General features: G+C 53.2%; 1 protein-coding gene across 1 annotated transcript; it reads right to left on the bottom strand.

Annotated features, from left to right (window-relative positions):
- Positions 1-605: 605 nt before the first annotated feature.
- LOC146760410 (uncharacterized) lies at positions 606-4713 on the bottom strand. Its single transcript, XM_085551563.1, has 5 exons — positions 2362-4713; positions 2206-2277; positions 2023-2094; positions 1850-1918; positions 606-1741 (listed from the first exon to the last, which is right to left on the bottom strand). The coding sequence occupies exons 1-5, from the start codon at positions 2945-2947 to the stop codon at positions 1170-1172; spliced, it is 1371 nt and encodes a 456-aa protein (XP_085407689.1). The 5' UTR covers positions 2948-4713; the 3' UTR covers positions 606-1169.
- Positions 4714-9418: the final 4705 nt, after the last annotated feature.

Raw genomic sequence — 9418 nt, 5'->3', positions numbered from 1 at the left:
CTGGATAATGCCTAATAACTCTGGTTCCTGAGACAGTAGTTGGCAAACCTGAAGGCAAAAGGTCAGCCCGCTAGGACAAACAGCCAGACAGCAGTATGGTTAAATATGGCTGTGTCCATCGACTGCCCGAAAAGCCATGCTTTTATAGCAGACAGACGAGGGCGTTTAAAAACCACAGACACCAATTGGAGGAAAGCTACCGCAATAACAACCCCCCCTTCAAAAACTCCCCCTTGAAAGCCGTGAGCTACTCATTCTTTTCCTAGAGGTGTCCTTGGTTCTCATGCTGTTTCTCCCTCCACAGCTGCTGCTCTGTGAAGCCCTTCTCTTGATGCATGGCTGCTGCTCTGTAAAATTCTTCTGGTATTACAACGGCCACCCAGATTCCCACCCCACCAGTAGCAGAATACAGCCATTTCATTGCCCACCCCAAAAAGGTCCCACCGCCAATTCCCATGAATTCCCACCCCAAACTCCCGCCCCCCAACCACTCCCCCACCCCCAAAATTCCCCACCCCCAATTCCCACCCACCAGCCACCCCTAATTCCCACCCTAATATTGGCCACCCCAAGAATTCCCACCCCTTCCCCCCCCAACCATTTCCCACCCCCCACCCAGCATTTCCCAGCCCGGAGCTTTGACAGTGCAACGCTTTGTCGGTCCATCAGCTTCAGAGCCCCGCAGTGCCCCAGTCCAAGATGCCATTTTGCGGACAGCCCAGTTTGGGAGGGGTAGGGCTGGGGCTGGTGCTGGTGCCCCTGGAACACTGCCACTGCTCTCTGGGTGTGGTGGGGGCCGGCCAGGAGCCCAGGGCTACAGGGAAGCGCCTTGGTCGGTTACGGCCACGTCTCCTGCTCCACCAAGTGGGCCGGTTTCCTGGTCCGCTCCTGCTGGAGCCACTGTTGGGGTGTGATGGGCACCAAGTCCTCCTGCCGGCCGCCGTGCTGACACAGGCAGCTCCGCCTAACGCCGGTGGTTGTGGCCTGGAACGTGCTGGCAGCGCGGTGGCTTCCTGGTTGTGGCAGGGACACTGGCTGCCAGTGTGCTGCTTGTGCGCGCTGCTCTGGCCTCTTGTGGTGGTGCAGGTGGGTGCTGGGCACTTGGCCGGCTGGCTGCTGTCCCCGTGCTGCTTGTGTGCCATTTGTCAGGAGATGCAGCCGGGTGGCAGTCAAAGGCGGCTGAGCAGCACCCGGGGCTGCCTCCGCCGTGCCTCCTCCATCAGGTGTGCAGTGCTGGGCGACGGAGGTGTGGGGGCAGCCAGTGGGGTGGGCAGTGCCAGGCGGGTGAGAAGCACTCGGGGCTGCCTTTGCCGTGCCTCCTCCATGAGCTGTCCAGTTTGCATCAGAGGAGGCACGGGGTGCTTGGCCAGCTGGCTGCTGTCCCCGTGCTGCTTGTCCTTGTCTGCCAGCCGGCAGGAGATGCACCCGGGTGGAAGTGCCAGGTGTCTGAGATGCACCCGGGGCTGCCTCCGCCGCGCCTCTTCCATCAGATGTGCGGTGTGGGGCGACGGAGGTGCGGGGGCAGCCAGGGGGGTCGGCTCAGGCAGCTCAGGCAATGCTGGCTGCCGCCAGAGCGGGTTTGCGAGGAGCCCTGATTCAGGATCGGGCTCTTTGCTGAGCTCCCTGCTGACCCCCAGGGAGTCAGGGTGCTCTGTGTTGTTCTTATTCTCTTTGGTCCCCTCTCTTGTGACTGCAGGCAGGCCCTGGTTGTGCTGGGGGACCTCCAGAGCACTCGTTGCTTCTGAAAAAGCAAGAGCATCCCCCAGAGCAGAAGGATGATGGCAGCCTTCCCACACCTGCTGGGTGCAGACAGCCACCCGTCAATCACCTCTGTAAGCCACAAACTCACCAAGAATGCAGGTGAGGAAACTGTCCATTTCCATGTCGTCCTCACGTCTGTTGCTGCTGGGTGTCTCTTCTGGAAAAGGATGGAAGAAAATCCCCAGTGGGGCAGTGCCAGCTTTCCCACTCGGCCACTCAGTGCAGACACCCCCCCAGCAGCTCTGCTGCCCCCAGACTCACCCTGGCTGATCCACGTCAGCAGCTGGTCAAAGTCTGCGCTGTCGTCTTGAATGGCCGTCTCAGATGTGACTTCTGGGGAAGGAAGAAAATCCATTGCCCAGTGGGGCAATGCTGGCAGCTCTCCCACAGCTGGGAGCACTGGGTACCACCAAGCCTGGCCAGCTCTGCTGCCAACAAACTCACCGTGTTCGATCCATGCCAGCAGATGATCCATGTCTGCTGTGTCCTGCAGGGTGCCTGTGCTTCTTGTCCCCGCTGGAAAAGCCAGAAGATCCCCAGTGGGGCAATGCCGGCAGCTTTCCCACAGCCAGCCGCCCGCTCTGCAGCCCCTGAACTCACGGCCTGATTGCGGTGTGGCAGCGCTGCAGGTGAGCAGAGCCGTGTCAGGATGGGGGCAGACGTCGGTTGGCGCTGGGTGCCCCTGGTCCTCCATGAGCAGCACGGCGTCTTGCAAGGGCTCCATGGGCGGCTCCCAGCTGGCGGGCAGGGTGCAGGGCACGGGGAGCACGTGCTGCTGCAGAGCCGGTACCTGCAAAAGAAGTGGTGGGGGGCCGGGGCGGCCGGGGGCCTGCGGCAGGCAGGTGCCTGCGGGCTGCGGGGGCTCTGCATGGGGCACGGCCCCAGGCCACAGCCCCATGGGCTGCTGGGGCAGCAGCGTCCCTGCCAGCAGGGGATGTCCCCAGCAGTGAGCAGGGGCAGCGGGGGGAGCCATCGGTGGGTGCAGCCCCCCAGGCAGCAGCTGCAGCAGCGGTGAGTGCAGCCCCGCAGTTGGGGGCAGCCCCCCAGGTGGGAGCTGCTGTGCTGCCTGTCCCCAGACACCTGGTACCCCAGGCCAGACAGAGGCCTGAGGCACCAGGTGGGTGGCACTGGGGACAGGGAGGGGTTGGGGTGGTACCGGCATCGGTCCGCGGATGGTGGGCTGCATCCAGGTGGGGTCCGGTGGCGGCACAGTGGCTTGTGGAAAAGTGGCTTCAGGCGTCACAGGCACCGTCAGCGCTCCTCGAGGGATTCTCTCTGTGGGGAAAGGCCAGAAGGGGCACTGGGCTGAGATCTGGGCTGCTGGGCTGCTGGGCTGAGATGTGGCTCACAAGGGTGGCATGTGGGGCTTCAGCTGGGATCTGGGGCTTCATCTGGGGCCAGCTGAAGCACGGGAGCAGGGGGAGCCTGCTGCCTTACCTGCCATGACAGCTGGAGAGTGGCAGTTAGGGGAGCCCCTCCCCCAACGGGGCTTCTGTGGCCGTTGGGCTCAGCCCCTTTCCCCCAGGCTTGCCATGGTTCCATTTGTCAGACCCAAACATCCTTCCCGTCCCATCTCTAACCTGAGAGCGTGGGCCTTTTCTCCTGGCTTCCAACGTATCTTGGGGCAGAACACACAGCACTGTCTTTGCTGCTCTTCCCTCTTGGCTGCTTTCCTTTCCTCATCCACCATCCAACCTTCAGCTCTTCTCCCTGACTCTTCTCCCTGACTCCTCTTCAGCTCTTCTGCTCTTTTTCTTTCCTTGGATTCTCACTCCTCTCTTGCACGTCTACTCCTCTTCTGCTTTTCTTTCTTACCTGCATCCTCTCCCGTTCTTCTCATCTGCTCTTCCCACTTCACTGCATCCTCTTTGCACCTCTCATTCTCTACTGTTCTTCTCTTCCGACCACTCTCTGCTCTTCTGCTCCAGGCTGCTTTTCCTTCTCTGCTCTTCTGCCCTCTCTTCCTCCCTTCTGCTCTTTTTCTCTTCTGCACTTCTCACTGACCGCTGTCCTCTCTTCCCGTCTTCCATCCTTCTGCCATACAGCCATTCACTCTTCTCCTCTTCAGCTCCTCTCCACTTGTGCCTTTCTGCCTTACCTCTATCCGCTCATCTCCCTTTCTGCTCTTCTCGTCTGTGCGTCTTCCTTACCTTCACCCTCTCCTTTTTCTTCTGCTCTTCTCCTCTTCCCTTTGTTTTTCTGCCTTGCCTGTCTCCGGTCCTTTCCTGTGTTGCCCTTTTTGTCTGCTGCTCTTCTTTCTTACCTGCATCCTTTCTCATTCCTCTCTTCTGCTTTTCTGCTCCTTTAGTTCTGTCTTACCTGTATCCGCTCTTCCCATTTCCTGCTCTTCTCCTGTTCTGGTCAGCGTCCAATGCCTGCACTGCAGCTCTATGTCGGAATTAGTTTTGGGGTGGAGAAAGGTACTCGGGGCATAGATTTGTAGGAGAGAAGCTCTCACACTGTGCCCGAAAGGTGATCAAATGGAGCCCTCGGGAACCAGGACCACCATGGCTGCTTGTTTCTCCAAAGGCCGCAGTGAAAGCTTGTGTTAACTGTGCAGGACTCCATTGTGCGTCTCTGGGAACTGCTTTTGAATGGGGGATTATTTGGAGTTGCTGCCAGTCATTGCACAGAGGAACTGAGGCTTTCATCCTCGTGTCTTTGCAGGGAAGCAGAGCAGAGGAAGCGTCTGTGGTGAGACGCTCAGGAGAAATTCCCTTCCTTGCAGCGGCAGCCTGTTTGTGTCCACGTGATGTGCCGTGAAGAGAAGCCTGCTGTTCTGTGAGTCAGCCTGCCACACAGGAATAATGGCTCTGGCCTCTTGGGCAAGTCTCTGAGGAGAGGTGTTTAGACAGGTTTGTAGACAGATATTCGTCATCTAGACAATCAGTGCTGTAGCACCAGGGAAGTGAGAAATCTCATGTACAGCCAGTCTTCTCCACCAGCCTTACAGTGCCTTTCTGCAATACCTCTCAATGCCTGTAGAAATGGGGGAGAGGTGAGGTGCAATTCCTGTGCATCCTGTGCCCACGCAGCAGGTGTCACCTACGGAGAGCTGGGAGCCCTCTGCTGTGTCCTGGATTTGTTTTCTTTCCTTGTTGGAGCTTCTGTGATGCTTTTGTAGGTGCTCTGTGCATTTGAGGTAACTGTGAACTCTGCTGAGACCTCAGATGTGGCGTGGACTCTCCCTTTTGGCTTTCAATTGTGTACAGGGGCATTGCTAAAAATGAAAGAGCAGACGTCTTCCGAGGTCGGGGAAAGGAAGGTGCTTGCGAAGCAAAGGCAGGTAGACGTGTGCTTGCTTAGCAAAGGATTTCTACTTTGTATTTCTGCTTCTGGGAATATTTGAACTGGTTGAATGATGTCTGACTTAAAGTGAGGGTGCAGCGTTGCTTTAGCCTTTATGGGTGTGTTTGCCAGAGCACAAAGCATCAACAAGCAAGGGGTAGCACCAGCTTGAAACAGGGGAAGCGGTTAGCTCCCACAAAGCCCCCAAATGGAGTCCCAAGGGGATGAGATAAAGCTGACGTTGGCAGCATTAAAGGTAGTTTTCCAGGATCCGTGTGTTCCAGGGCTCAGGACCAGGTCTGTCACTGGGGTTGCTTTCACAGGACACCCCCAGCCCTCCTCAGGACCCACGGCGAGCCTGTTGGTGACAAATGTGCCACTGAGTGACGGCATCAGGGTGGGAATGCATGGAACATATCTCCCTGGGCAGAGCCAAGCAGCGTGGGGTCAGGGGTGAGATGCTGGAGAGCAGGAAATGAATGAGGTTAGAATGTGCCACCTGGGTACTGTCTGAACCTCCTCCCTCATGGCAAGTGCTGTCCAAAGCTCTCCAGTGCCCCCTGGTGCTCTTTGCCATTCCCCAATAAGCTCCCACTGCCTCCCCGTATTGTCTAGACTGTCCTTGTGCAAACTCAGTGCCACCTCAGTGCTGTCTGTGGCTTTCAATAGCCTCCCATTGCTCCCCAGTGAACCTCCCAGTGTCAGCAGTACTGCCCAGTGTCCCCAGATCAACACACCCTTTGCTCAGTGCATGACCATCTCTCCTAGCCAGGAAGAAAACAAGGCAGCAGATTTGTTGACAGCAGCGATGGTGATAGAGATCTTCAGACTGGAGGAGCTCTTATCTTACTGCAGCCATCCCAGCATCCCTTGCCAGCTCTGCTGTGCCCAAACTCATCATCATTGATGCATGCCAGCAGATCATCAATGTCTGCGATGTCCTCCGGGCTGCCTGCGCTTGTTGTCACTGCTGGAAAAGCAGTCTGGAAAAAGCAATCTGGAAAAGTAAGTTCTTTGTACTTGAAAACTTCTCAGTTCCTTCTGATCTTGATATACAAAGTAGTTCCAAGTAGCTTTTAGTGTTTTCTTTTGCAGAAGGACACACTGCCACAGCCGGCTGAACTTTTCAGAGGCTAAATTTAGTTTGCATGATATGTTAAATGAAATGTCTGAGTTGAAAGAAGTGAAAAGTAATTCCCCATTGAGAGTTTTAGGTTGTGAGGATGGTAGGTGTGGGAAGGATTGGAGGCATGGCATTGTTTTCAGCAGGATTGCCCACCATTTTGCTTGTACTCTTATGCAGAAAAATACAACATAAGAATTCTTCAGTTTGGGAATATATGAAGCAAGCCTTTAGACAGCTCCTGAATTGATTCCCATAGATTGTGTAAAACTAGTTTGTTTTGGCTGTGAATGTTTTGTTGCAGTAAGGGTTTGAGACACATAAGAGCTTTGTAAAAATGGGCTTTATGTTTCTGGTAGAGCATTTCTAAATAGGAGTGAGGTTAGAGGTTTATAAGATCATCAAGTTGAAAGCTGAAATAGCTTTGTGAATATATGTGAATATATTACAGCTACCACTGAACTCTGAAGTTTATGGACTCCTGACTCTTCTTATGGACTGGATCTCAGACGAGCACCTTAGCATACTCAAAAGACAAGAAGAAAGACAGGATAGTGTGTAGCCTTAGTCCAGTGGAAGAACCAACATCCAGGATAAGTGTTTGAAGGTAAAGGGACTTGGAATTGCTCTGGTTCATATGTTTTCAGATTCATGTATAGATTGACTGATTTTATTTTGAGAGTAGAACAAGACAGCCTGTTTTGCAAAGACTTTGGATATAGTAATGAACGCAGAACAACAGTTACCAAGTTGGTATTAATCCCAGCAGACAGGTGCAATGGCTAATTTGTCATTTATAAAACAGAGCCATTGTTTTGAAGAAGTGTCATGTTCAGTGTCAACTTGAGAGTTTCAGCCTGTCTTTTATTATTGCTGCTGGTGATTTATCTTGTATTTTATGTGTAATACTGTATCTTTGTTTTTCCTACAGAGATGCACACTCCTCATTTAAAATGTTTTAATGTCTATGTCAGATATTGAAATTTCAGTTAATGACTTATAACAGATGATACAATGCTATACTGAAAGCCCTCCCTTCCATCTCTCTGGGGGTACCAAGGCTTGGAAATCAGTGCGGTGTTCGGGAGTTTTACTGCTTTCCTTCATTCTGTGAAGGGTTTGTAGGCCCTGGTGTTGGCCTCAACACAATGTATCTCTGCATTGCATGGAAACCTGTGTAAAACATCAAACCTGTCTAAGGAGGTAATCAGTTACCTCTACAGGACCTGACCAATGAGTGTTTGCACATGCGATCTGATAACTCCAAAAGTAATCTGAGATTTTGGCTTTGCGTACAAGCTCTGGAAACAAGGCCGTGTCACCCGGGAAGAATACAGGGATGCCGTCTGGACTTGCAGACGTGGGATCAGGGAAGCCAAGGCGCAGGCAGAACTGAACTTGGTGAGGGACGTGAAAAACAATAAGAAAACCTTTTACAGGTACATTGGCCAGAAGAGACAGGCCAAAATGGGCGTACCTACTTTGGTTAATTTAAAAGGAGAACTGGCTTCAACAGATGAAGAGAAAGCTGAGGTGCTGAATGAGTTCTTCACCTCGGTCTTCACTGGTTGCCAGGATTCTAGTCTTTTTCATGTCCCTAAGCCCTGCATCCCCAAACCTCAATGTGGGGACCAAGGAGGTAAATCCCTCCCCACTGTAATGGTAGAGCAAGTCCGAGAGTGCCTCCTTAGACTGAATGAGTACAAGTCTATGGGGCCAGATGGCGTGCATCCCAGGGTCCTGAAGGAGCTGGCTGAGGTGGTTGCTGAGCCGCTCTCCATCATATTTGAGAAGTTGTGGCTGTCAGGTGAGGTCCCAGATGATTGGAGGAAGGGTCACGTCACTCCCATTTACAAGAAGGGGAGCAGGGAGGACCCAGGTAACTACAGGCCGGTGAGTCTCACCTCCGTGCCTGGGAAGATGGTGGAACAGGTCCTCCTGGACAACATGCTCGATCACATAAGGAATGAGCATGTGATCTGAGACAGCCAGCACGGCTTCACCAGGGGAAGGTCATGCTTAACTAATCTTGTGGCCTTCTATGATGGAGTGACGGTGTTGGTGGACGAAGGGAAGGCGACCGATGTCATTTACCTGGACCTGAGCAAGGCCTTTGACATGGTCCCCCATCACATCCTCATCTCCAAATTGGAGGGAAGTGGATTTGATGAGTGGACAACTCGATGGATAAGCAATTGGTTGAAAGGCCGCAGACAGAGGGTGGTGGTCAATGGCTCTATGTCCAGGTGGAGGCCGGTAACGAGCGGTGTCCCCCAAGGGTCTGTCTTGGGACCGATGCTCTTTAACATCTTTATTAATGACATCGATGAGGGAATGGAGTGCACCCTCAGCAAGTTTGCTGATGACACCAAGCTGAGTGGTGCAGTCGATACGGTGGAGGGAACGGATGCCATTCAGAGGGACCTTGACAGGCTGGAAAGCTGGGCTCGGGTGAACCTAATGAGGTTCAACACAGCAAAGTGCAAGGTTTTGCATTTGGGCTGGAAGAACCCCAGGCACCTGTACAGGCTGGGAGGAGTGGTCCTTGAGAGCAGCTCGGCAGAGAAGGACCTGGGGGTCCTGATGGACGAGAGACTCAACATGAGCCAGCAGCACGCTCTGGCAGTTTCTAAGTTATTTGGAAAGCTGTACCACCCAACCACTCCTTCTATTTGATGGAGGTGACAAAGCTCAGTTTAATTTCTGACTGCTGTTTAAATCCTGAAGCTCGAGCTGGTTCCTGGAGCAGAAAAAGCTCGGAAGCTGTCCCTCCTACAAGCAGGCACCTCTGAGCAAAATATGACATCTCAATTTCTGATGGTAAAGTCAGGAGATCTGATTCCAGCGTCTAGCTTTCGGCTTCATGCTATGTTAGTGGGACCTTTGGCATCTAGCACTGACCAACAGCAACTGACAGGCTGGTAACAGTGCACCCCAAAACAGTTATGTGTCTATTTATGTTATGAGGGAAAATTGTATCACATTGAGATTTCCTATTTTTACTCTTTGCAGATCTAACTAGCTGCTGGAAGAATCCTGTACGCCATGTTCACACCATTTTCAATCAGCTGGATGAGTCTGTTGTTGGCATTTTAATACCATTTACCAGGCAGGCAATATGTATGGAGTATTTGGCTCTCTCTACAGTCATGAATATTTGAGTATCTTCAACATGTGGCTCATTGCTTCCATTTCAGGCTGCCCAGAGAAGCTGTGGGTGCCTGTCCTTGGTGTTGAAGGCGAGGT

This window comes from Coturnix japonica, chromosome 6 (genome assembly GCF_054131305.1).
Source record: "Coturnix japonica strain WE chromosome 6, WE-NBRP24, whole genome shotgun sequence".
Lineage (NCBI taxonomy): Eukaryota > Metazoa > Chordata > Aves > Galliformes > Phasianidae > Coturnix > Coturnix japonica.
The sequence above is the reverse complement of the archived record's forward strand: the minus strand, read 5'-3'. Positions and strand labels throughout refer to the sequence as shown.

Bases quoted from the DNA above. Each gene is read 5' to 3' on its own strand.
- LOC146760410 (XM_085551563.1), bottom strand. From the start codon at position 2,947: ATGCAGCCCACCATCCGCGGACCGATGCCGGTACCACCCCAACCCCTC. The intron at 2,278-2,361 runs GTGAGTTCAGGG...TGGCTTTTCCAG, and splicing joins TGCCACACCGCAATCAGGCC to CGGGGACAAGAAGCACAGGC. The intron at 1,742-1,849 runs GTGAGTTTGTGG...TTGCTTTTTCAG, and splicing joins TTTCCTCACCTGCATTCTTG to AAGCAACGAGTGCTCTGGAG.